Raw genomic sequence first — 27216 nt, forward strand, 5'->3', positions numbered from 1 at the left:
CTACCTGGCCGGAATTTTGGAGACTTCTGTATCTCTTTGCCACTCTAAAATGGCCATCTGGATTTTTAGTGGGTGCTTGTCGTCTACCTAATCCAGTGATGGACTTCCTCGTGGTCTCCCATCCTCATGCTAAAGTGCTTCGCCCTCTCCCCACCCCACCCCACCCCACCCCACCCCCCCGGCGCGCTGGTTGAGAGGCTCAGATACGCGATCAGCCGTAGCCCCTCCACCCATCAGCTAGCGGTTCCACGCGAACCCTAAACGCTGAGTCACTCGGGCCGCTCGTTGACTCACCTCTTTACCGCGTGACTCCGCCCTCTTTTTTGTCTTCCGGCAACCACCGAGAGAGGGCGGGGCTGCGGGGCTGCCTAATAGTCTCTCTGAAAGCTCCGCCCCCTCCGCCTGGTTTGCCGAAGGGAACTAACGTGCCCGGCAGAGCCTAAGAGACTTCAGACAAGGGATGCAACAGAGCAATCCGGTTCCCTTTGGAAAGAAGCTGTGCCCTGGGACTGCCGTGCAGGAGGGGAATCTAGTGAGCTTACACAAATATGGCTGCTGCCTTCCGAGCTGCGAGTCGAGTCTTGCATCCATGTAAGTATGTCAGTTGCCTTGTTTTTTTAATTATTATTTATTTAAAAAAAAAGGGGGGGGGAAGGATTTCTTGCAGGATCCTCCAGCCCCGCAATTTAAAGATTTAAACAGGCTGCATTCCCCCCCCCCCTTAGTTGCCTCGTTGTATGCTAGAGGCTGGGGCGCTTGATCTACTGTATAGAAAGCCAAGAGGTTGTGTCTGTGTGGTGTTTGCACCCAGCCGGGCCGCTGTTACCTAAACTGCTCGGGCCGGAGGCATCGCTGAAGGCTTTCTCCGGCATCAAAACGCGCCCGAGCTCTGGCGGCTCCTTTGGATTGCTCCGGCGTTGCATCGAGTCAGAATTCGCACCCATGCGTTCGGGTTTGGCAAGCCACGAAAAAAGCTGCTTCGAAAGCCACGCAGGTGGCTCGAGGCAAGAAGATAACCTCGCCATGGAAAAGGGACTAAGCAATTTTTTTTTCCCCGCCGCCGCCGGGGGCAGGATTTTGTTCCCCCCCCCCCACCCTACGTGGCCGCGGGTGGGATTTCGCCTAAAGCAGGGGTCTGCAACCTTGACAACTTTAAGACTTGTGGACTTCAGCTCCCAGAATTCCTCAGTCATGCTGACTGAGGAATTCTGGGAGCTGAAGTCCACAAGTCTTAAAAGTTGTCAGGGTTGCAGACCCCTGGCCTAAAGCAAGGGTCTCCAAACTTTTAAGACTGATGGACTTCAACTGCCGGAATTCCTCAGTCAGCCATTCTGGGAGTTGAACTCCATAAGTCTTACAAGATGCCAAGTTTGCAGACATTCCCCCCCACACACGCACACTGACATAAAGGAAAGCGCGCCCCTAAGAGCTGCTCTGGCATGGGATGTCTGGGGTGCAATAGCCTCAAGAAGAGAGGAGAATTTGGATGTTGCAAGGAGTCTTAGATATGTCAGCCCTAGATATAGTTTTCTCCCTCCCTCCTTAATAAGTATTTCCTTACATATGCTAATAGTGTTTATTTACTACTGTTAAGGCTTATGATAAGGCATAATCAAAGTCTGTCTGTCTGTCTATCATTGCCAAAATAAGTCCTTACGTATGCTAATGGTGTTTTGTTTATTTCCTACTGTTAAGTCTTATGATAAGGCATAATCAAAGCCTATCTATCTATCTATCTATCGTATCTATCTATCCTATCTATCTATCTATCTATCTATCATCACCAAAAAAGTGTTTCCTTACATATACTAATGATGCTTTATTTATTTCCTACTGTTGAAGCCTTTAATAAGGCAAAATCAATCAAAACAGTCCTCTCACATAATGAGATGTCCATTTGTGCACCACTTGTGACATAGTTCATTGTTTGGTGTGCAAAAGTTACCATTTTTTTAGGTGTGCCCAGGAGGATCAGAACATCACTTAATCCCAGGACAATCTTTCAAGAAATTGTCATCAGGTTGTAAAGTTTAATATGACAAAAGGGACAAATGATTCCATTTTAAGAAGCATGTTAATTAGATGCATTGGTTTCACTGTCAATTCAATGAAATCAAACTCAAATGGGGTTTTCTATCAACTACTTTGCCCAGGCTCCATTTGCATCTCTTCAGAAGCAGGAACTCAGGAAAAATTGTATGCAACATAGACAGTAGCACACTGATGTAATTTGGGAAGAACAGTTCAGGGGTATGCTTTAGGACAGTGACCAAAATATTCTCAAAAAACATCAAGTAAAATTCTAGGAAGTAGATTGCTTTGTTTGGTCTTTTGTCTTCCCTTCAGTTGCAAAAAGGAATAACTGGAATCCAACAAGAATCCAGTTGCATTGGAGATGGCAGTCAACGGCCACTGTACAAAAAGCAAAGCCAGAGGTTCAACCTGAAAAGAGGTAAGACACACCAATGGAATTGAATAGATAGGCATATAATATTTTCCATCCGGCATTTAACAGATGCTAAAGCAGCCACAGTTGACTGAGAATCAGCAGTCTGGTAAAGGAGGGAGAAAACTTACTCCTTTCAGTAACCTATTCATTAATTTATTGATTTTGGTTTGTCTCGGAGCTGCAGTTCCTGTAGCTGGAATTCTCCATGCAGAAAAAACTTGCTGCAAAACTTTTTAAGAAAATTCTATTCCAATAGAAGAGAATACTTGTAGCTCAGAGTTGAACTATATAGTCCTTGGTGTACTCCTAGTTGTTTTCTTGCAGATATTTCATTATTTTTCATTTATATTTCATTTTTTTAAAACTTGTTTTTAACTTTTGTATCTTGGTTTTTAATTACCCTGTAAACCGCCCTGAATCCTTCGGGAAAGGGCGGTATATAAATGTAATAAAATAAATAAATTATCCAACTAGGTCACATTATCAGTGAGCGTAGGGTTTGCTGCCTGCATATGCAGTGGCTTCCCTGCTAGTTTTAGTGGGGGTGTAGTTTCTACCTTCACCTGCACTGATGATGTTACCTAGCTATGGAAGGAAACATCTGCAAGAAAACAAGCTCAGAGAAATCAAGTTACTCCATTGTGCTTTTTATTCTAATCTCTTGCTAGGAACGTATTTGAGAATAGGTCCCGGTGAACTTAGTAGAATTAACTTCTAAGTGTAAGATTACGCTGTTACTTGCTTTGAGATTTGGTACAGAAGAATATCTCAGGTTTCTTTGGGGTTTTTTTTGTCCTGGGGATTTGAAGCATGTCCCAGATAAAGCTGTAGTCAATTTCCTTTTTGCTTAGAAAGAAAGATTTTGGAGATTTGCCTGTTTGTGCTAAAAGAGAATAGTCCAATCGGAAGAAATTTATTTAACAGAGCTCATTTAAAAGAATCCACGGTTTACTTTTAGAATTATTCCCTGAAATCAGCTTTTCATTATATTTTTTTAACTCTGTGACTCACAAATGCTCTTAATGGATTGATATTTTCCTAGGACTGGTAGTAAAACTGGGATATCTGTTTCTTAAAACGTATCTGTTTCAGAAAATCTCAAGGGAAAGCAGGTCTTGACACTTTAAGAGGGTTAATTGGTGCACATTAATAATTATTGCATTGACTTTATGCCATAAGTGAGATTAGGATACTATTTGCTTTCTTTTCTCTCTAACTTTTTATATTAAAGGTTTCTGACTATTCATTTACTGAAAGGCAGGAAACAAGTAGGTGATGAGAAAATTAAACTTCTAATACTTTTTTAAAAGTTGCAGACATTGTCAAGGGGAGGTAGTCCTCAACTTACAACTATTCACATGGCACACACAAAAAAATGACTTAACAACCGATCCTCACGCTTAAAAGCATTGCAGCATCCCCACAGTCCTGGGATCAAAATTCAGGCACTTGGCAACCTACATGTATTTACAACAGCTGTAGCATTCTGGGGGCCATGTGATCACCATTTGCAACCTTCCCAGCCAGCTTCTGACAAGCAAAGTCAATAGGGGGATGGTGGATTCGCTTAGCGAACTTGTGCTCTGCTTCATAACTGCAGTGATTTGCTTAACAACCATGACAAAAGTTGGAAAAACATAGTGTAACAACCTCCTTGCTTAGCAATGGAAATTCTGATCCCAGTTGTGGTTGTGAGTCAAGGACAACCTGTGTAGTAATTACTATCCATCTTGTGCTTTGATTAGATAGAGACTTGCGCACGTTTGTAAGCACAAACCTGAGCTTTTTCCCCAGCTAGGAGAAAGTGCTACCTTGGAAGGGCAGGTTAAATGGACACACATAGGAGGCACCAGATTTTATCTTTTTTAGCTCTGACCAACTGAATGGTATAGGGCAGGGGTCCCCAACCCCTGGTCCGTGGACCAGTACCGGGCCACAGCATGCCAGCAACCAGTCTGCACTAGCAAGGAAAGCCCCATCCACTGGATGCAAGCAACACACAAAACCGCATACCTTCCAGTTTGTGGAAAAATCCCCATGGAATAGGGTCTTCTGCTTGATCGGGTTGGACCAGAAGACCTGTAAGGTCCCTTTCAGCCCTCTGATTCTATGTTCTCTTTCTCCACTCAGCCATAGCACTTTCCCATCTATCAAAATTACCCTGGGATACCTAGGAAAAAAGCAAAGACAAAAACGATCTTTACTTGATTATCCACAAAAGGTGTACCCACAGAAGGTGCCATCGTCTCGCTTGACTGGCTGACCACAAAAAAAGTTGGACCAGCTTCAGTTATTATTATTTATTTATATACGGTTATTTAATGTTTTCACTTGTAATGCTTGATGTTTTAATACTTTTTTTTAACATTCAAATTGTTTTATATTGTTATTTTATGATGTTGTAAGCTGGCCAGAGAGGCTTGATAGTGAGAGGGTGCCATCTAAATTTAATAAAGAAAACAAATAAATAAGACCTTTAGGGGGAAAGTTCTGGAAAAAGGTAATTAGAAACCCCCTTTATAGGAATGTGGCTCCTATAGTAGTGTTTCTCAACCTCAATGACTTTAGGATGTGTCTGGGTATGGAATTCTGGGAGTTGTAGTCCATTCACATGTCTTAAAGTCACTGAGTTTGAGAAATGCAGCTCTACAGTTACCAAAAGTAGAATCTGACTTTAATTTATAAATTATATGTAATTTATATATAAAGTTGTAATTATAATTTAAAATGTATATATAGTGTGTGAAAAGCATTTTATTCTCCTTTGTTTTTCTCCACAGGAAACCTAAAACAGGGATCTTAATGTTAAATATGGGAGGTCCAGAGACTCTTGAAGATGTCCATGAGTTTCTGCAAAGACTTTTTCTTGATAGAGATCTAATGACACTTCCAGTGCAAAAGTAAGAGAATCCTCCTGCTACTGGTTATCCTCCTGAATTTCTTGAGGGAGGCTTAAGAACTTGCTTAATTGACCAAAATGAGTGCTATTAATCTGTTTCTCTAAAATACAAAGAAATTGAGGCTTTTGAACTATGGTGCTGGAGAAGACTCCTGCGAGTCCCTTGGACTGCAAGGCGATCAAACCAATCAGTCCTAGAGGAGATCAACCCTGACTGCTCTTTAGAAGGCCAGATCCTGAAGTTGAAACTCAAATTCTTTGGCCACCTAATGAGAAGGAAGGACTCACTGGAGAAGAGCCTAATGCTGGGAAAGGTTAAGGGCAAGAGAAGAAGGAGACGACAGAGAATGAGGTGGCTGGATGGAGTCAGTGAAGCAGTAGGTGTGAGCTTAAATGGACTCCAGAAGATGCTAGAGGACAGGAAGGCCTGGAGGAACATTGTCCATAGGGTCGCGATGGGTCGGACACGACTTCGCAGCTAACAACAACAACAACAAAATACTTTTCTTTGCATTTCTGTAACTTCTTGGGTTCTTCCAAGCCCTCTCATGCATGTAGAGTGCATTTTAGCTACTTCCAGATCTAAGCTAGCAGGATGATTTAGTGCACGGGTGTCAAACTCGCCATGTCACGTGACGTGTCGCGATGTATCGCAACTCTTTTTGCATTGCCGGCAATGGGGTGGGTGCAGCTTCAGTATGATGAAACCGGCCTGCGGGCCGGCAGTTTGACACCCCTGATTTTAGTGGGTCTTTCTTTTCCACCCCGAGGCTTGCAGTATTCTTTGCCATTACCTGTAATTTGGGGATTAGCAAAATATCTTGAGAGCAGCAAGAGGGAAAAGGGAGAATGTATTTACATTTTTTAAAAAATGTATGAATGTTCATATGTACACTTTTTTTATCCAGTTCTACCTATTTGTGATTACCTACTTTCAGTTTTTCAATCATGTATTACACATTAATATAAATGCAGTAGAAGCCATTAATCATTGCTCAGGTTATGTCAGTCCTTGCAATATGAATGAGGTACAGTTTCTGGACAATACCCAGATGCAAAATAGTGAGGAATTGCCCCATCTTACTATCTTTGTTTGGTCACACAGTCATTCTGATGCTTAGATTGGGTTTGGCATTTTTGTCTGTATTGTTATTATATACATAAACATGTGAAATCACAGCTGCCAGCTCTCTGTGGTGTTAACCTTCACACACTAAGGACCTTCCCAAGAACCTAAAATGTTGTAACGTATTGGTGTAGTACAGTGATGGCGAACCTCTTAGAGACCGAGTGCCCAAACTGCAACCCAAAACCCACTTATGTATCATCGGGTGCAGGATGGGCGTGGCCCATTGGGTGAGCATGGCTGCAGTGGTAACGGCAGACTGGGTGGGACTAAAAAGTTCAACCAATCAATTCCAACTTTGCGAGATTTTTTTTCCCCGCGAGAAGTTGAAATTGATTGATTGAACCTTTTTTTTCTCCTTGCACATGGCGGCAGAAGCCTAAAGCGAAAAGGTTTTATAAAACCCAGCTGAAGGTTTAGGAGTGGGGCGACAGTGCGAGTGCCCACAGAGAGGGCTCTGCATGCCACCTTTGGTTTTGATTGATACTTGGTGATCTTCTCCAATTCTTTCTCCTCTATTCTCTTCTTTCCTGGTATTTAAAACCCCTGGACTGAGGGGTTTTAAATTTTAAATTTAAATTTGGGCTATTGTTATTTAATCCTATTTTAATTTTAATTGTATCTTAACCTTTGTACTATTTTAACTGTTTTTAACTTTGCCCTGTAAACCGCCCTGAGTCCTTTGGGAATAGGGCGGTATAGAAATCTAATAAATAAATAAATAAATATTGCTACATCAATTATCCACACTTTCTTTTTCAACCATACTTATTTTTAACCTGCTATAACCTAATTAATATTAGTAGCCTAACTTTGTGTCGGTAATGTACAGTTAGATTGACCCTCTAAGACTGATGGAAATTTAATAAATCAAATCCTAACCAAGGGCCTAAGAATTATTAAGGGAGCATCTAAGAATGTGTGCAGTTCCAAGTAGGGAGAGTTTTTTTTTGTAAAATTAGAGTGTTCAGGTTCTGATAAATTCAATATTTCCAGATATTGAGGAACTCCTATTATGGTTAGTTGCATAGTCAGCCAGATGTTTAGATTGGATGTGGCATTTTTATCCAGCTATCCAATCCTTCCCAAACACCTGAGATGCAATTATTACTGATAGAGCTAAAGGTATTGTCACAGGAAATAATTATAATATGCAAATGGGCTTGGGTTTAAAATGATTCTTAAGAGACTTTATGGACAGCACTCTGCTGTAGCACAGGGATACTATATTAGCACACTAAGTGGGCCTGTGTGTTTAGCAATTAAAATTTATTTTTAACCTATCAAGGGGGAAGAATGTAAAATGTATGGTTATTGACAATATCCATTTTTATGTATTTCAGTAAATTAGGACCTTTTATTGCAAAGCGGCGTACTCCAAAAATCCAAGAACAATACAGGCGGATTGGGGGTGGATCACCTATCAAGAAATGGACTGAGACTCAGGGGGAAGGCATGGTGAAGTTGCTGAATGAAATGTCTCCAGAGTCTGGTAATTCAGATTTTTATTTTTCTTGTTGAAGCTGCTGCTATGGGAAAACATGTTCAGAAATCTGAATAGCAGTTGGATACCCTTGCTGAAGGGTTGCAGTGAAGTGTAAGAGAGTTGCTTTTAAAATTACATTAGGTTGGAGTTGAATTGGAAGGTTTATTCCCTGGCCTTCAAATTATTTATTGATTTATTTACAGTTAAATTGGATTTGGGAGATCTCTCATCTTCTCATATGGGAGCTCTTACCTAAAAGAGCAAGTCACTTTTCTCACATTTTCTTCATGTAACCCAAGCAATCTTGTTAGAGTCACACAATCAAACCCAAGTGTGCCTTTATCTTTGCTCCAGTGAAAGTTATTGTCTTGTCTATTTGTTGTCTATCATTTATCTATTATCTATTTCTGTCTGTTTGTCTCCCTGTCTATCAATCATCTAAATCCTGAAGCAATTTACATATAACCAAAAAAGAGAGGGAGATTTTTCAGAGTATTTAAAAAGGTATGCCTGCATTTACTCTTGTAATATAAAGTTTCTAGCATTTTCTTGAGATCAACTAAACTAGTTGGTTAAATTCCCCGAGACTCTGAGTGCTTTTGTCATTTTAATGAAAGCATCACACTTGTATCACAAACTCCATGATACATACCCCAAATAAGGCTTGCTGCTTTCATTGTTCTGTGTCCCCTGACCCCACTGCACAGACATGGCTGAAAAATCCCTAATTTAGTTTTCCAGCAGCAAGAGCTGTTTGCGGAAACACTGTAAAGTGTGGCTTTCTGAAAATTTTGCTCAGCTTAGACTTAGTGTAAAATGATTTGCAGTGTGTTGGTAAATACCATCCCATCCCTGCCATTACCTGCTCAATATCCTTCATAAGAGATCTGTACTAATCAAAAACCATGTATGTTCTTAGAGTTATGCCATCCTTCAGAATAATCCAACCAATATGTGGACAGGGAGATAAAAATTTTAATTTTTCCGTAAGAAAGAACATGTTCCAGCTATTTGTAAAGAGGTCAACTATTGGAACCATTTCCTTTTCTTTTTTCCTCTCACCTGTGCAAATGAGAGCCCTGTTGGTGGCCTAGTGATTACTTCACACACCCCAGGATGCTCCAAGTGTAGGTGCAGTGAGAAATAATCATTATCTTGAGAGAACTGAGTAAGATCTTGCACAAAGGACAGCTTTCCCTAGGAAAGTGTGATTAAGAAAAATATCCGAAGTATTTCCCTCAAAATGTTTTCTGAAAAAAGACAAGTTTAAGACATCTCTTCTTAAAATGTGAGGAGGTTCTCATTAGGAATGTTGATGTCTGCCTAGGCCTCTCTGTGATTAACAAGGTTCCCATTTGACTGTGGTTTACACACACAAACATATACACACCCTGTATAGTTAAACAAAGAGAGCGCCATTGGCTACACCCAACAGCTGGTCAGTTCCTCCCTTGAATATGGACCAGCTGATAAGAAGGAACAGCTCCAAGCTATTCTGTACAACTAACCCATACAAATGCCCACTTTGGGAGTTGACAAGCTAGAGCTGATGAAGACTGTGTGTGGTGCAATCCATCAGGTCAATGCTGTTGTTTGAGGGGGAATTGGCTCTGTCTTCCCATGTCCGGGGAAAGTTTATCCTGAAATATCCCTCTAGCAAATGGTTCCATCATTCTCTCATATGTTGAAGTAGATTTCATAGGTTAGTAAGTTATTGTTTGGCTAAGATCATCATTTCAACAACTATAAGCATCCAGACAAACATGGCAGTCATAAGTCACTTTTTCAGTGCCGTTGTAACTTTGAATGGTTGCTAAATGAATGGTTGTAAATTGAGGACTATATGGGAGTACATGAATATTCTTTCAGCCCTCTCACTGTCTGTGCAAGCCGACAAGGAACCAGAGATGGCTTCCTTGGGGTTGATATTTTCACACTCACTCACTCTCTCTGGGTTTGACTATTTTAATTTTTCATAGTGGCTTTTTTCCTTTTTTATAATGACTTTTTATATTTTCATAATGAACATTTTTACGTATCTGTGGCGCTTATTGCATGTTGTACACTGTCCAGAGTAATTTCTTGTGAGATGGGCGGCCATATAGATATGATTAATAATAAACTGTGCAACCAATACTAATAATTATAATTGAGTTCCTGTATTATTTTTAATTTATATCCCATCCAATGCAGTCAGGTAACTCTGGGCAGCTTATAATTTATTAAAAGCAGCGTTACAAAAGTAAGTATAAGATTAGATTAAGAATTAGCTAAAATGGCAGGAGTATACAACAGATGGAGGTGGGATCTTCTGTTTAATCCAATAAACACCTCCAGAATAGCACAGACCCCATCTGGTCCCCAGGCCAATCACCATGAGCCGGCTTTAAGGCCCTTTTAGAAGGCTAAGGGGGGAAACGGATCCCACCTTGAGGGGATACGATGTTCCAGAGGGCAAGAAGCATGACAGAAAAGTCTTTTCTCTTGGATCCCACCAGTTCAAATTCCTTAGCTGACCGGACCTCAGCGCAAGTGGGGCAGGCCAATCCTATTAGGGTGAGACAGTTTCTTGAGTAACTTGAATTCATACCATATTGTTCCTTTGCTGCAACATCAAGCAAGGGCCGATGAATGAGGGCGTGAATTTGTAAGTGGGCAATACTAATTTTGGGATGCAGGGTGGTAAATTGAAAGAACATCAGGAACATTTTCAGAGCATCCTTCAGCAAACCAAGCTCAGAGATCACCAAGGTCTCCACATTCTTCAACAGGCAAATTAGACAGTTAAAGGGTTGGGACTTCAGAGCAGCAAGTTAATGATTTAGGAAGTATTATCTGGGCTTGTCAGACCTTCTCACTCCTTATTTCACGGTGTGGTTTCCCAACTGAAAGCCACCCTGACTTTTATCTGTTTGAACGTCTCTTGCATCTTAATGCGGACTCCGATTATGTCAAAAAATTCTACCATCGCAAGCATGCTAATATCTTTTGCAGGGGAAATTTTTCAAGACAGCGAGGAGAAGCACTGCTTAGATCAAGGCAGGGTTTGTGATTTTCTTAGTTGAGCTGAGGGCTGCCCATTGCACTGAATTTTTTTTAAAAAATGCATCATCTTATTAGCTACATTTTATAATTGCTGGAAGCTTTTATATTATTATATTTTTCACCTGGGTAAAATGCACATATAGCTCTTCCAAAAAGAAATGCTTAATTCCACCATTTTTCCTTCTGTAGGAAAAGGTGGGAATGGAAAGTTTAAAGCTCTTATCTAGTGTTGCATATCATAACAGCGGCAAGGTTGGTGTATGCCCAGAACTGGAAAAACGAAAATACCCCAGATGAGAGCAAATGAATTAAAAAAAATTTGATGTGTGCAGAGATGAATAGACTAACCTTAGAAATTAAAGATAAGGATGAAACAGAGTACTACGAAGTTTGGGTTAAGATGTATTATTAGTTAGACTCGAGGATAAAAAGTCAGAACAAAGAAAGCTCGTCTAGAAGAAAGTGTAGACTTTCAACCCCAAAGTGACCGTAAGATATAGATCAGAAAGAATATGAAATAAGAATGGAAATGGAAGTTATGTTGTAAATATATGTAAACATGTATGTAAATATGTAAATAGTATTAACTAAGCATAGAAATAGTATAAAAGATCAATGACTAGGGAGATATATGGTATATGGTATAGTATGTATGGTAAAATAACAGCCAGGAAAGTCACACTGTGTTCAACCTGTTTTTAAATGTTTATTCAATAAAAATTTAAATTTTAAAAAAAGAAAGTTTAAAGCTCTGGATGGCAATTGTGCGAAGGATTTTAAAAAGGTAAATACTCAAGTTAAGCTTAACTGCTGGAGACTATAGAGACACGTCCTTATAGTTTTCTTAAAAACCATCTGGAGGTGGCTTGTATTGGCTTCATCTATAATTTTTCTTTTAAAAAAATCAACCAGTTTAGCTCATGAACTAAGATTTCTTGATTTCCCATTCGTGTTAAATTTTACTTAACATGAAGTGAGTGAGTGAGTGAATGAATGAATCAGTTTGGTGTAGCAATTAGGGCATCAGGCTACAAACTGGGAGACTGTGAGTTCTAGTCCTGCCTTAGGGACAAAGCCAGTGGGGTGACCTTATGCTTCTCACTCTCTCTGAGACCTGGGAAGCAGGCAGTGGCAAACATTTCTGATTTAAAAAAAGGTCAAGAAAACTACTTAGCCCAGGCAGTCACTAGGAGTCAAGACTGACTCAAAGCAGCTTCTAGCAGTTAAAGCCCATTGATTTCGGTAGGAGAACTGAACACAGAAAAACTTCATTCTGCTTACACTGTCTTCAGTGTCAATTTCTTATCTCTTCCTCCTATGGAAAATGGGCCGCACACTTCTAGAATTAGAGCTTTTACCACCTCCAGGGATTGATTCCTGGCTTCTAGAGCAATGTTCCCCAACCTTGGCAACTTTCAGAAGTGTGGACGTCAACTCCCAGAATTACCCAGCCGGCATGCTGGCTGTTGGAATTATCGGACTTGAAGTCCACATGTCTTAAAGTTGCCAAGGTTGAGGAACACTGTAAATAGTGGTCATGGTCAGCACTTTCCTTTTCCTTATAGCTTGGAAGCATTTTGGCGCTCTCTTTTTTTTAAGGGTGTAGCCCATTTTATACTGCTGTAAAGAATGATGCATCTATCTTCTCCAGGTTTCCATGTCCAGGAATGGCCAGCTAGATGGCCTTAGAAAAGCTGTAAATGAGATAGTAGGAAATAGCATCTGCCTCTTTGTATCTTCCTGCATGTTCTGTCCCAGCCTGTGTGAGTCCTCGTTATGCTCACCAGGAGAACCTCTCTTCCACGAAACAGGCAGGAGCCGCAAGAAAAAACCAACCCCTTTTATTCTCACAGACCTGAGTCAATGTCCAAGGCAAACAAACACAACCCACAGAAACTCGATCCTCAACGTGAATGTTTGCCTTTGGCAACCAGCACCTCCCACACCTTCCCTTTTATAATGCAGCCAAGGTGTGGCTTCCTAATGCCTTCTCCTTTGCCTTTGGAGCCGCCCCATTGCATCCCCCTGTCCTGCTCGCTTCTCTTGCCAGCGCCTTCGTGCATCCTTGATTTCTCCCAGCTGAGCTTCATCACTGTCCAACTCAGACTCCCAGCACAGCTGTGTCTCATCCTGAGCGTGAGTAGAGGGGCCAGGATCCTCGTCCGACTGTGAGTCTTGGAGCTCCTCAGAGCCTTCCTCTGACTCTAATGTCACTCCAGGCCCCTCCTCCTCCTCCTCTGACTCCTCAGACTCAGCTGCCGGATCCACTGGCTGGCGAGGAATCACAACACAGCATATACCACTGAGAGTCACCCTGTCTCAGATCTTGAAGGCAGCCCAAGGCACTGCAGTAGCAGCAGCATGTGTGGCCATTGTGGCTGGTAGCATGTTAATGCTTAATCACTGAAATGTATAGCACAATAGCAGCATTTGCAAAATGAGCTAAATTTGTTCACTTTTAACTGAGGTAGAGTTTTGTTCATACTGTGGCTTTCATATATTACCGTAATCCAGCCCATTGCATTGTTTAAACCCCAGAAAATAATTTAGTAATCGGGTTAAATGTGATGTGCAAATAATAGACTTTTCCTTTAGGTCCTTTTCTAATCCTCTCTGGAGATCTCTCCAGTACTTTCTAGTGCAATCCTCTGCAGTGGGTGTTTCTCAACCTTGGCATCCTTTAAGACCTGCAGGCTTCAACTCCCAGAATTTGCCAACCAGCGCCCTGGCTGGGGAATTCTGGGAGCTGAAGTCCACACATCTTAAAGGTTGCTAAGGTTGAGAATCAGTGCTCCAGAAGGAACGAAACCAAAACTATTTTCTTGCAGAAAAGAAAGCTTGGACAGTCCTTTGGCCCATAAATTACCTTAAACCAGATCAAACCACTTCATCAGCCTCCACGTTGACAGCAGCCTGTGAGGAGCTTTCTAGAAAATCTTTCTAGTTCTTGACACTGGATCCATTTTCTGCCAGCTCTACCTGACGGGAAGAAAATAAATCTGTTTTGAAAAGGGCTGATGCTAAGCAGTTTTGTCTCAAAGGTGCTTCCCCCCCCCCCCAGTGGTGGTGGTGGGAGTGATGGAAGGAAGAGCCATTGAGGCCACCCAGGGTTGAGGCCACTGTGAGCCGTTGAGGCCACTTCTTCTTCCTCAAGAGGAAAAAACAGTCCAATTGCTTTTTGAACAAAAGCACCTTTGAGAAAACTGGATGACTTAAGAATCTCCATAGACATAAAGCAGTTTTGGTTCAAAGTCCTTGCAGGACCAGATAGCATCCTTGGAATTTTATTTTACTATGGGTGACAGCACCCATACTTCCTTTGTCCTAGAGAGCGCAGACTAATTTAAGGAGTGCAGAACCAGTTTTGTAGAACCAGTCTTGTCTCTCACAAACACACAACAGTGTCCCCAGTGCTTTTCCCCCACTAGGTCTCCTGCCTGAGGCTACCATCTCATTCTACCTAACAGTAGGGCTGGCCCACATATTGATGACCCTAAAGCAGCTTGTTACGATCCTATTTGCTAGCAGACTCATTTCATCTGATCTCCAGGATGTACAACTGAGTTGTTGCTCTTCTGAGCAATTTTTTCCACCTCTCCAGTTGTTTTGGAGTTTTAATTATTTAAAGACTTGCATAGTTGTCCATCCTAAAGCGCAACTATGGACTGCTCACCACAATACCCACAATCATAAAAATAATAAAACCTAAAACCAAACTTAACCTGGGGCCTCAGTTATCACCCTGGATACCCCATAACCAATTCCAGTCATCCTCACTTTACCCCAATGCCTGGATAAAAACCCAGGTCTTGATGGCCTTCTGGCAGAGCGGGAAAGGTGTGGTTCTTATTAGGTGGCAAGATTTCCAGGAAGGGAACTGAGGCATGCTTACCCATCTATCCACTTTGGTAGGACAGGTAATAGTCTCAGGGAGTAACAGTCCCAAATAGCTGGAGGGTGTAGATCAGTGTTTTTAAACTGATAATAGCTGGGGAATTCTGGGAATTGAAGTCCACAAATATCTGTGGAGATTCTCAATCAACCAGGTCATGGTTGTCCTAACGGTGCTTTCTCAAAAGGCAACTTTCTTGATTTTTTTTTCCCCCCCCAAAAGCATTTTGCTTCTCATCCAAGAGGTTTCTTCAGTTCTGAAGTCCACAAAGTTGCCAAGATTGAGAAACACTGGTGTAGGTTGAGGAAAATGGCCTTAGTCGATGTAACTCCAAGAAAAAGCTTTGTTCCATAGACTGGTAGAGAGCCACTTCATTCTCCTTTGCTTTCAGCTCCACACAAGTATTATATCGGCTTTCGCTACGTCCATCCTCTGACGGAAGAAGCAGTTGAAGAGATGGAAAAAGACGGGATTGAAAGAGCCATTGCTTTCACGCAGTATCCACAGTATAGCTGTTCTACCACAGGTGAGTTCAATTGCAGAATAAGGTCATTTGCTAAGTTCCAAAAGGAGGGTTGGGTCAAAATCAGCGATGGGCAAGCTTAAGAACCTGGGCCAAAGACGGCATAATTATGTCACCAGATAGAGGGCAGAAATGGATTCAGCTTGCTTGTCTACTTTGGGGATGATAAATTAGGGCAGTGTCCTCAAACTTGGCAACTTTAAGATAGGCCAACTTCAACTTTCAGAATTCCCCAGCTGATCAATTCTGGAAGTTGAAGTTGACATGACTTAAAGTTGCCAAGCTTAAGAAACACTACAAGTAGTGGTCATGAGACAAGTCAGCATTTTCCATTTTCTTGTAGCTTGGAAGCAATTTTGCTTTTTTTTTTTAAGGGTGTAGCCTGTTGTAGGGCTTACATTCTCGTTTTTATCTCTGTCCCACCTCAAAACATGTTAGCGAGCTATTGCTTGGGGCTTGGGTTTGCTACTGGCTGCAGCATAATTTGCAGAGGACTTGGGGTCAGAGAGTCGAAAGAAAGACTTATAGCAGACATGTCAAACTTGTGACGTCGCTCAACGTATCGGAGCATTTTCGCCATTGCCGGCAGTGGGGTGGGCGCGGCTTCCGGATGACACATCTGGCCCGCGGGCCAGCAGTTTGACACCTCTGACTTATAGGAAGGGAGAGGAGGTGATCTGCTCTTGGGTTTCCGAGTTCATTATTTTGCATTCTTCAGGAAGCAGTTTGAACGCAATATATCGCTACTATCACCAAAAAGGAGAAAAGCCAAAGATGAAGTGGAGTACAATTGACAGGTGGCCAACGCACCCTCTCCTGATTCAGGTATTAGAGAAAGATATTTTATGCAGGGATATTTCAGATTTATCACAAGTATTGTCATGTCTTCCTCAATTTCCTCACCTCCCACTGCTGCTCAGAAGGCTTGTCTGGATGCCCTTCATTTTATCTGAGTCCTTAGCTGGTAGTTCTCGACTTATCACCACAATTGGGACCGGAATTTGAGCCGTAAGTCATTACGGTCAAGGAACCCGTGGGATCAGGCCTGATTTTTAGAGACTGTTTTTATGGCAGTCGTGAGTCCGAATCATGTGATTGCTAAGTGACATTGTCACAGACATTACAAGTGGTCATAAAGGAGCCTTGGTGGAGCAGTGGGCTAATGCCTCCATAAGTAACACCAGCTGCCTGCAATCAGTGCAGGTTCGCATCCCACCAGGCTCAAGGTTGACTCAGCCTTCCATCCTTCCGAGGTAGGTAAAATGAGGACCCAGATTGTTGGGGGCAATAAGCTGACTTTGTAATAATGCTTGCCCCCCCCCGAAAGCCCTAATAAGCAGGCATATACATAGAATGAAGGCTATTGCTAAGCACATTGGTTTGTGCTTAGATTGTAAGCCGCCCTGAGTCTTCGGAGAAGGGCGGGATATATATGGGATTAAAATAAAATAAATAAAATAAATTTGGGGCAGTTACTGAGCACCTGAAATGCAGTCGCATGACCACGTTGGGGGGAGGGGAGCTGTTGGAACTTTGGAACTGGATCCTAAGTAGCCCTGTGGTTATTGTAATTTCAAACATTTGCTACGTGACCATCGTAAGTCGAAGACTACCTGTATTTAATGCTTAATTTTTTTATTTTTGCTTTTCAGTGTTTTGCAGACCACATAAAGAAAGAATTAGATTTATTTCCACCGGATAAAAGAAAAGACGCTGTGATCCTTTTCTCTGCTCATTCTCTACCAATGTCAGTGAGTAACAGCAGTCAGTTTTTTTATCCTGTTAACTCTGCTTTAAAGATGAAAGTATTTTCTGTCTGTCATAAAAATCTACCTGTTGTGATTCAGGGTCAGCCTGTGGGTTCGGCATTTGGGTCGGATGAGTCAGAGGAGGAGGAGGAGGGGGGTGTTGAAGAGCTTGCTGAGGGGGTTGGACAGCTTGATGAGAGCCCACAGCCAGGCCCCTCCCACCTGGTCACGATGCAGACCCAGCTGTGTGAGCCTGACAGCGTGGATGAAGATGACCCACAGCTGGCCCTGTTCAAGGACGCCCGATGCAGGAGGCAGTCAATCAGGAGTAAACAGAGGAAGGCAATGGGGCACCTCGGGAGGAGGCAGAGAGAAGCCACGCCCTGAACTGTATAAAAGGGGAATGCGTGGGAGGGCTGGTTTGCTGAAGGCAACCGTTTGAATAGTTCCCGTTTCATGGTTCGTGTTTGCTCTCTTTGCTCTCTTTGCTCTGTTTATGTTTTTATGTTAATAAATTTGGCAGGCTTAGTTCCAGCCTCTTGCCTTCTTGTAAAAGGGGTTGTCCCTGCCTTATCTGCAGGGCCGGTAGCAGGCTGGTACAGAACACTACCTTGTACTTGATCCATTCATCAGTATAGCATCCATTCTGTTCAGGCTAACAGAATATAGCAACTGTACTGTTGTCTTATTTTTGTGTTAAGATGGAGCACTGAAAGAGGGTGAAATAGCAAAGGCTGTTGTTGAACCAAAGGAGGAAAGAAACTCAGTACAGTGAGACTTGCTCACCTTTGTAAGCAGTATGTGTAAATCTTAACTGATTTTGCACTTTAGTGCAGGCATTACAGTAAAATGAAATGAAATGACATGAAACAAAATGATCAATATTGTTAGAATCTCATGAGATTCTGGGATCTTATATGATTACAGCAATCTCATTTCTATGTTTTTGCATCATTGTGTGTAGATCTTAGGAATTTCTCATGTGAGAACAACTGAAGCCTTGCAAGATTTCAGTGATAAAACAAAAGTTGTCAGCCTGAACAACATTACCTAAAAGCACATGAAGCCTGCCTTTAGCTGCTCTTGATGGCAAGTCAGAAACATACCTGCAGAAATAGGAATAAACAGAAGGATCTAACAAAAATTGGGTTTTATGTCTCCTTGATAGCTTACATACCTCTTATTTTCCTCCTTCCAACCTAAACATGAACTGCAGTTCCTTGTTGTTGTTGTTAGCTGCGAAGTCGTGTCTGACCCATCGCGACCCTATGGACAACGTTCCTCCAGGCCTTCCTGTCCTCTACCATCTTCTGGAGTCTATTTAAGCTCACACCTGCTGCTTCAGTGACTCCATCCAGCCACCTCATTCTCTGTCGTCCCCTTCTTCTCTTGCCCTCAATGTTTCCCAGCATTAGGCTCTTCTCCAGTGAGTCCTTCCTTCTCATTAGGTGGCCAAAGTATTTGAGTTTTAGCTTCAGGATCTGGCCTTCTAAAGATCAGTCAGGGTTGATCTCCTCTAGGACTGACGGGTTTGATCGCCTTGCAGTCCAAGGGACTCGCAGGAGTCTTCTCCAGCACCATAGTTCAAAGGCCTCAATTCTTTGGCGCTCAGCCTTTCTTATGGTCCAACTTTCACTGCCATACTTTGCAACTGGGAAGACCATAGCCTTGACTATACGCACTTCAGTTGACAGTTCCTTAGCTTCCACCGTAAGTTTCATTATGGGTTAGGAATAGGTAGTTTTGATGATTTTAATATATTTATGCTGTAAGCTACTCAAGAGTCGCTTTGAAATGAGATCATCCCAAAGGTTCTTTTTCCAAAAAGCCACTGGACTTTCTTGGGGATTTTTCCTTGAAAATTTTTCAAAGAGAAACGCTTTCAAGGAAAAAACAACAACAAGGAAGTTTAGTTACCTTTTCGAAAAAGCATATTTGGAACATCCCTAAGCTGGATGAGTGAGAATCTCCATAGACATTTGAAATAAGATGGGTAACTGAATGAATGAATAAATGAATGAATGAATGAATTTCATAATGATAGCAGACTCAGACAAAGCTGAGCATAGTTTCACAGAGGTAGTAACCTGGTAGAGATGTGACACTCTTCTCCAAATAGGGATTTCGTGGGAAAAGGAGAAAGAACAGAGCAGAAATCAGCAGAAAAGGAGAACAGCATGTGTCTTAAAAGTTATGCATTGATATAATATACATATTTGTTAGGATGATTGTCAGGATTTATGATACCAAAGGGTATGTAATGAAACTCTACGTAACAATTCTTTTTTTTGGGGGGGGGGGGGGAAACAATCTAAACGAAGCAAGAAACATTTTTTTCTGTGCTTAAAATTTAGCACAAATGATACACATTTGCAGGTATTTGGTTAGGCTGTTCATATCCTTCTTATAAAAAAAATAGACTTTACGCTTGAATCCACATTCTTCGTTAGAGTCATTGCTGGAACTTAAGATAGGGAACGTGAAGTCCCTATCTTAATTAATTCTGTTTTTCTGGATGTAATAGTCAAAAGGTTTTAATAGCATAACAAAATAGTGTAAAGCAGAGCTGGTAATGTTTGGTTTATAGAAAGAAATTGGGCATTAAAACTTGAAATGGTCTCCTTGCGGCCTCAGGTTTTGCAATTAGTGGAAATCTGCCGCCATCTAGTGGTCTTTGGCAATAGCAGATACAACTCTGTAAATGCAGTAGATCCAAAATAGGCTGGAAAATTAAACCACAAATAATAGAATTCTTTATAATGGATTTCTTTATTGGCTGCTGCTGGAATTAAAGCAATCCTGCATATTAAAAATGAAAATTTATAAATATATTTTTTTTCCTAATCAATGCGGCTTCAAGGCTAGGAGAAACTGGCTGTTTTTAATGGATTTTGGAGAAGATGAGCAATTTAAAAACAAAAAAAAAACAGGCAACCATCTGGTTAGATAGATCTTTAATCAGGCAGTTGCTCAACCTTCACTTTGCCTAGAAATGGTTGCTTTATCTACAAGTAGTCTTCAACTTACAACCATTCAATTAGAGACCATTTGAAGTCACAACAGCACTGAAAATAGTTACTTAAGATTGGTCCTTGCACTTACATCTGTCACAGCATCTCAGTGGTCACTTGATCAAAATTTGGGTGCTTGGCAACCAGGTTGCAGTCTCCTGGGGCCATGTGATCACCATTTACAAAACCTTTCCAACTGGCTTCCAACAAGCCAAATCAATGGGGAAGGCTGGGTTGTTGTTTTTTTGAATAACCACAGTAGTCACTTAACAATTGTGGTGATTCGCTTAACAGCCATGGCAAAAAGGTCATAAAACTGGACGTGACTCATTTAACAATTGTTTTGCTTAGTAATGGAAAATTCTGGTCTCAGTTCTACTCATAAATTGAGGGCTAGATGTGTTGCAGTAGCACTTTCCTGGACCTCTTAGCAAATGCCTTGCTGATCAGCAATAAGGTCAGCTAGATTGTGCTTCAGTGGATAGTTAAGCATCCTTGAAATATCTTTAGATTGTTCCTAGCTGGTGGTGATCGGTGGAGCACGGGTCTCTAAAACCAAGCTTGAAGCTTTCTAGTATAACGTGGGAAGCAGGGGTTTATCTTCTGCCTTTTCTGGATCACCTGGACTATGATTCTAAGTAGCATGGTCACTTCCTGGTTTTAAAATTAACTTTTTAAGCATGAGAAAAATCATAAAGATTAAAGGACTTGGGGGGGGCTCAAGACTAGAAAACAATTTAAGGTCCTTGCTTTATTCAAATTGGTGTTTGTCTTCTTTCAGAAAAATTGCTTGTCTTCTTGTCTACCGTGCTGCAGGTAGTTAATCGTGGTGACCCATATCCACAAGAAGTGGGAGCTACTGTTCAAAAGGTGATGGAGAAACTCGGCCATTGCAATCCATATAGGCTTGTGTGGCAGTCCAAGGTATGTCACCCCAGGGAACTCTGATAAAATGTTTCTCCATCACTGAATTGGTTTGGGGTTTGATTCAGTCTGAATCTGAGTTTGGCTTCATCTGCCAATTGTTATAAAATATGTTCTGGTGTCATAAGGTAAAGGTAAAGTTTCCCCCGCACATGCGTGCTAGTCGTTTCTGACTCTAGGGGCCGGTGCTCATCTCCGTTTCAAAGCCGAAGAGCCAGCGTTTGTCCGAGGACATCTCCGTGGTCATGTGGCCAGCATGACTAGACGCCAAAGGCACACGGAACGCTGTTACCTTCCCACCGTAGTGGTCCCTATTTTTCTACTTGCATTTTTACGTGCTTTCGAACTGCTAGGTTGGCAGAAGCTGGGATACATCAGTCAAATAAGACAGCTTCCGTTTCAGAGGTTGGCCACAGAAGAAGTTAAGGATGGTGATGACTGGTTAAGTACTTGTGGAAGAGATTACCAAAGAATACTAAGGTTGTCGGCTAGACTAGGAAATTTAAAAATAGTGTAGAAGAATGAAAGGACACCACTTGTAAATTCAATAAACTTAAACTTGTCTTTTGCTATCAAGAAACTGCAAGAACACGTCCACAAAGATCACTCTATCTCAGTAGGCCCCTGAGCACCCTTGTCTGGGCTCCAAACTAATCAGTGTCAGGCAATAATTGGATGGGAGAGTCTTAGCAGAGAATTCCAAGACTGGAGGCTAGTTGATTAAGGTTTCCTAGAGAAAAAAAGCGACTGAAAACTCCCAAGAAAACTATGGGCGTGTCTGTTAAGTTGTCAGGAATTGAACTTGAGTTGAAGAAGGTTCCTCTGTAATTGAGAAAAATCTAACAAACAAAATGGAGGCTGCATCCTCCCTCCCCATCTCGGTCTTGTGGGCATGAATCCAGTTTCTCTTTGTATAATCCTGTTGGACCCAAATGACCCTCCCTGCCCTAGACAGTGCCCATCAGACCAAAGAATAGAAGCTGTCCACCATCTCCCAGTACAGCCCAAGGGCGGTCCTAACAAAGGAAATTGCAGCATAGAGAAACCCCAAACTTCCGTCTTTTGTTGATTGGTGACCTCGGTATTGCATCTTCTTTAACAATGGGCTTTCTCAAGTCTGCTGCCCTCCTGAAAGGCTTTACCTAATAGTAGAAATAACTCCAACTACAGTGACAATTTACCTGCCTGTCAGGTGCAAAGGATTAGGGCCATTCGTAAAGATGCAGCATAGATGATTAACTGAAGCCTGCATACAAAAATCTAGTCAATTAATGGTTAGCACTAAATTGGCGCTAGATAAGGTTCAACCGAATTCACTTGGGTCTCTTGTGGTAACGCAAGGCTTCTAAACTGATGACATTTTTAACTCCACCACCACCACCCAGCTCTGCTTGCTTTTTTACATTGCCTAGCAAATCAGATCTCTAGGTTTTTCATCTGTGTAGCCCTCAACATCTATAAAAATCTTTGCTTTTTCATTATTTGGGATCCCTCTTTCTTGTACAGCATATTCTCCTGTGTCAAACGTTTGCATTATGAGATAATCCTCAGCTTATGATCACAATGGAGTCTGGATTTTCTCTTGTAAGTCATGGCAGTCATAAATTGAGTTTTGCGGTGATTGTTAAGTGAACATCATAGTCATAAAGCAAATGCCACAGTGAATCCACTCATTCCTGTGAGTGTTTTTTTGCTGGAAAGTGACTGAACTGAAACTGGCAAAAAAAAAGTCTTAAATTGAACCAGGTCAATTTAGGGAGACTTGTAACTTTGAACAGTTGCTAAATGACTGGTCATTAAGCAAGGACTACCAATAGTGTTGCAGTACCAACAAACCCTGGAGCACTAGAAGACCTCCAAAGTTACTTCCAAGTCTGTTATTCTGTTAAAATTCTTTCCCTTGCTGCGTTGTCTTTCACCTAATCTATATGTTTTTAGCCCACTGTCATCTCCGTCGTGATGTAATGCAGACCTTGTGGTTTATTCAGAACCAGATTTGGGGATGCAAGTCCACAGCTAACCTAGAAGAATGATTAGGAGTTCCCCACCTGCCTCTAACCAATGTTTGGAAAGAAGTGAAGCTAATGTTTTGAGAGGGGGCAGACAAAGCTAAGACTCATTGGAAAAAGACCCTGATGTTGGGAAAGATTGAAGGCAAAAGGAGAAGGGAATGGCAGAGGTTAGATAGTGTCATCAGTGCAATGAATATGATTTTGGACAAATTGCAGGAGAAAGTGAAAGACAGTGGGGGTCACGAGTAGTTTGACGCAACCCTGAACAACCACCACAACAATATTAAATTATTGTTTCTAAAAACTTCTTTCTTTTGCTGTCGTAGGTCGGCCCAATGGCTTGGTTGGGTCCTCAGACGGATGACACTATTAAGGGCCTTTGCCAGAGGGGAAAGAAGAACATTTTGTTAGTTCCAATAGCATTCACCAGCGATCACATTGAAACACTCTATGAGCTTGACATTGAATATGCGCAGGTCTTGGCCAATGAGGTAAAGCCATCATTTTTCTCCCCACTGTTTGCCAAGAAGCTCTTGAACAGGAAACAAGTGTTCCCAAACGTCAAGTAAAAAGGTTTAGGATTATTACAGGTTGGGTTTTCCCTCAGACTTTCAACAGATGTAATACTACACGAAGGAGCTGTAAGTTGAAAGATAAAATAATGCATCTTTGACATTGGCTCAGAGAGTTGAGGACACAGTTCCATTTCTGACTCAGTGGTTTTCAGCCTGGGGCTTTCTAAAGGTGTTGGCACTACGACTCCCAGGATTTCAAGCAGCCTGGCCAATGTTCATCTCCTGTTGGAAGGATAGGATAGTCCATGTGGGCAGATAGGATTCTGAGGAAATGTTGCTTGTGCAGTCACAGATGGCCGCCTGAATGACAATAGACAGTCAGGTAACAACGATTTCACCAAAGGCAAGAAACTGAGGCAGCCCCACACCTTCTTTTCTAGCCTGCATAGCAGTGTTTCTCTACCTTGATATACTAGCTGGGGAATTCTGGGAATTGAAGTCCACATGTCTTAAAGTTGCCATGGTCGAAAAACACTGGAATAACGAATTGATGCCAGCCTCTGTCGCAATCAAATGGAATTCGACAGTTGAATGGTGAAGAGGGATTTTGAAGGGGGACTAGGAAGAGAGGCTTTTGAGAATGAAATATGAGAAAACTCTTCTTTTTGTGCTTGTGAAAATGAACTGAATTTAGCTCTAATTCCATTCCTATTGCTTTTAGTCAAAGACTAAGCCGTTCCCCTTCTCTTATTCTTCAGTGTGGAGTTGAAAATATCAGAAGAGCGGAATCCTTGAATGGAAATCCATTGTTCGCCAAGGTACCGGTTCCCTCAGTCGTGGAAAAACCCAGTGAAAAAGACAAGAGACAACAACACAAAACAATAACTCTTACTTTAAGATTCAGAGGTTTATTTTGCTAATAATATAGCAAACATGATAGCACAACATCACTTACATTAGTAACCCATTGCAATGAGGTCCAGTGACATAGCAAGTCCAGCAACAACAGCTATAGCCCAATGGCAAATCGATCAGGTCCAGTCCCAACTTTTTATACCCTTTTTCATCTTAAGACCGTAGACAGATGGTCAGCAATCTTACACTTTCTGCAATCTTACGCTTTCTGCTGACTTTCTGCTGAACATAACTTTCCTCATATACCCGTGTATGTTGGAACTTGCATCCATCAGCTACTTTTAGTTCCCTATTTCTTTCTGTTCCACTCCTTATGTTCTAAATATGTTTAAAGCAAGCAAGCTTAGCAAAATCACGTTAAGTAAGGTACAATTGCAAACTGCAAAATTAAGCATAGCCCAGACTTTGGTTCAATACTTTTTCCACGAGGCCTGATTTAGTTCACCTGAGCCTAAACCTTGCATAAAAGAACAATAGCCAATATTTTCGTTTTCCACACCCATTTCCCTGAGGAAGAAAAAATATTTTATTTATTTATTTTTTCATATTTCTGAATCGCCCATCTCCCTCAGTGAGGGAGAAATGTGGAATTTTCCAGTGAAACCACTACAGGTAGGCTCCTGTTTCTCTGGCAGGAATGGTTCTCCTTTGGTGGCCGCGTGTACCATTTTTGGAAGGCTGAGGATTACCAAGTGGGTGGGGTCACTTTATCCATGGAAGCAGGCCTAGATGGAGGAATTCTGGCAGCTTCTTTTGCTTCTTCTAAAACAGGGGTATCAAACTGGCCGCCTGTGGGCCGGATGTGTCAGGTGTAGGCCACGCCCACCCCAGTTCTGCAAAGGCAAAAAACATTGCAATTCGTCACGATACATCACATGACGCGATCAAATTTGACACCCGTGTTCTAAAGTGTGATATGCCTATTATAGGGTTTTTACATGTTGTAGGCAAGTCTTCTATCAGTTCTCTGATTGGCAGGCTCTAATGGGTGCAGATATGGGCCCCAGGGATATCTTAGCTTCCCAGAGTTGCCCCTTTTTTCCCCTCCAGTTAGTGACACCACTGTTCATTCTCATTTAAATTTCCTATTTTGGGACCTGTTGTATTTTTGTGTTTATGGAATCCTATCTTGCATATTGCTCAGTCAGAATCAAATCCAATTTGGGGGCCCTCCAGATATATTGGAAATGTCATTAGAATTCCTAATCCCAGAACATCTGGAGGATGTTCACTTAGACAGAGCTTGTTCTGGCTCCCTGCTTGCTGCTTCATTGAGTTCTTAAACATAAAAAGTATGAAAACAAGGGTATAAATAAAAGATTGCAATATTGTATTGAAAAACAATGGAAAACTTCTGATTAGCAAATTCTTACTGATTCCTTTTTTAAGTATTAGCTGGTCATTGGTATTCTCCCTCCCTCTCCATTTCAAGTACTTGTTTAGTGACCGAAGTTAACAACAGCTCTTAAAAAAAGCGACTTATAACCATTTTTCATACTTAAGACCATGGCAGCATCCACAGGGTCACATGATCAAAATTTGGACGCTTGGCAACTGACTCATATTTATGATGGTTGCAATGTCCTGGGGTCATGTGATCCCCTTTTATGACTTTGTGACAAGCAAAGTCAATGGGAAAACTAGATTCATTTAACAACCTTGTTACTAACTTGATTGCAGTGGTTCACTTAACTGTGGCAAGAAAGGTCGTAAAATGGTGCAGAACTCTTAACAACTGTCTCACTTAGCAACAGACATTTTGAGCTCAATTGTGGTCGTACGTCGAGAACTGTATGTATGTATAGGTATGTGTATATGAATAATCACGCTAACCACCGTCATTATGCTTAAAGTATTATTTGCTTATAGAATAGCTTGCTAGCAGATTAGAAATTTATTGTGATCATTTTACTTAAATGTATTTTTTCATCCTTTTCAGGCTCTGGCAGATTTGGTCCGCTCACACCTCAAGTCGAACGAACTATGCTCCAAGCAGTTAACACTCAGTTGCCCGCTTTGTGTGAATCCCACTTGTCGAAAGACCAAATCATTTTTTACTAGTCAGATATTGTGAAAATGTATACTGGCAGATGCTATCGGGTCATTGGCTGGAGTAGATAATACAGATTCTGTGAAAAGTGCCCATTTATTCTGCCTTCTTTTGCCCCTCTCAGGTCTGCGTTTTTCTCTCCAAGTAGGATTCGCAGAGGTTGAAAGAGCTACTACCACTTTTTCCACTGCTTTGGTTTTCTCTTGAGGAATTTTGCATTGGAAGGGACACCACATTTTAAGGGCTTCATCTTCTGAGTTGCTGAAAATCCTCATTTTATAAAATTAAACAGAATGCATGAGGTTCTTAGAATTTGAAGGCCTCTTAAGGAGAGCAAAATTTTGATTACTTGGGACAGGTGCTCTAACCTTGTTGTGCCAGAGTGATGTTGAAGAAAATCTGTTCACTTCGTAGGAATTGACCCTTCCTCAAAAGAGAGGGAAGCTTGATTCTAAAAGGACCATATATACAGTTGCAAGAAAAAGTATGTGAACCCTTTGGGATTATGTGGTTTTTTGCATGAATTGGCCATAAAATGCGCTCTAAACATCATGTAAGTCACAACAATAGAAAAACACAGTCTGCTTAAAATAATACTACACAAACATTAGCTGTTGTCAT

General features: G+C 41.5%; 1 protein-coding gene across 1 annotated transcript; it reads left to right on the top strand.

The window, feature by feature from the left end:
• Window positions 1-375: 375 nt before the first annotated feature.
• Window positions 376-26688, top strand: FECH (ferrochelatase). Its single transcript, XM_083356314.1, has 11 exons — window positions 376-591; window positions 2347-2452; window positions 5230-5349; window positions 7818-7966; window positions 15289-15423; window positions 16139-16245; window positions 17073-17171; window positions 20996-21103; window positions 23442-23606; window positions 24389-24448; window positions 26485-26688. Exons 1-11 carry the CDS (start codon window positions 549-551, stop codon window positions 26617-26619), a joined length of 1227 nt encoding a protein of 408 aa, XP_083212440.1. The 5' UTR covers window positions 376-548; the 3' UTR covers window positions 26620-26688.
• Window positions 26689-27216: the final 528 nt, after the last annotated feature.

Source organism: Vipera ursinii, assembly GCF_947247035.1.
Source record: "Vipera ursinii genome assembly, chromosome: 2".
NCBI lineage: Eukaryota > Metazoa > Chordata > Lepidosauria > Squamata > Viperidae > Vipera > Vipera ursinii.

Excerpts from the sequence above, each read along its gene's own strand:
- FECH (XM_083356314.1), top strand. The coding sequence starts at position 549 with ATGGCTGCTGCCTTCCGAGCTGCGAGTCGAGTCTTGCATCCAT. Across the intron at positions 5,350-7,817 it reads ATGACACTTCCAGTGCAAAA|TAAATTAGGACCTTTTATTG; the intron begins GTAAGAGAATCC and ends TATGTATTTCAG. Across the intron at positions 23,607-24,388 it reads CGCAGGTCTTGGCCAATGAG|TGTGGAGTTGAAAATATCAG; the intron begins GTAAAGCCATCA and ends CTTATTCTTCAG.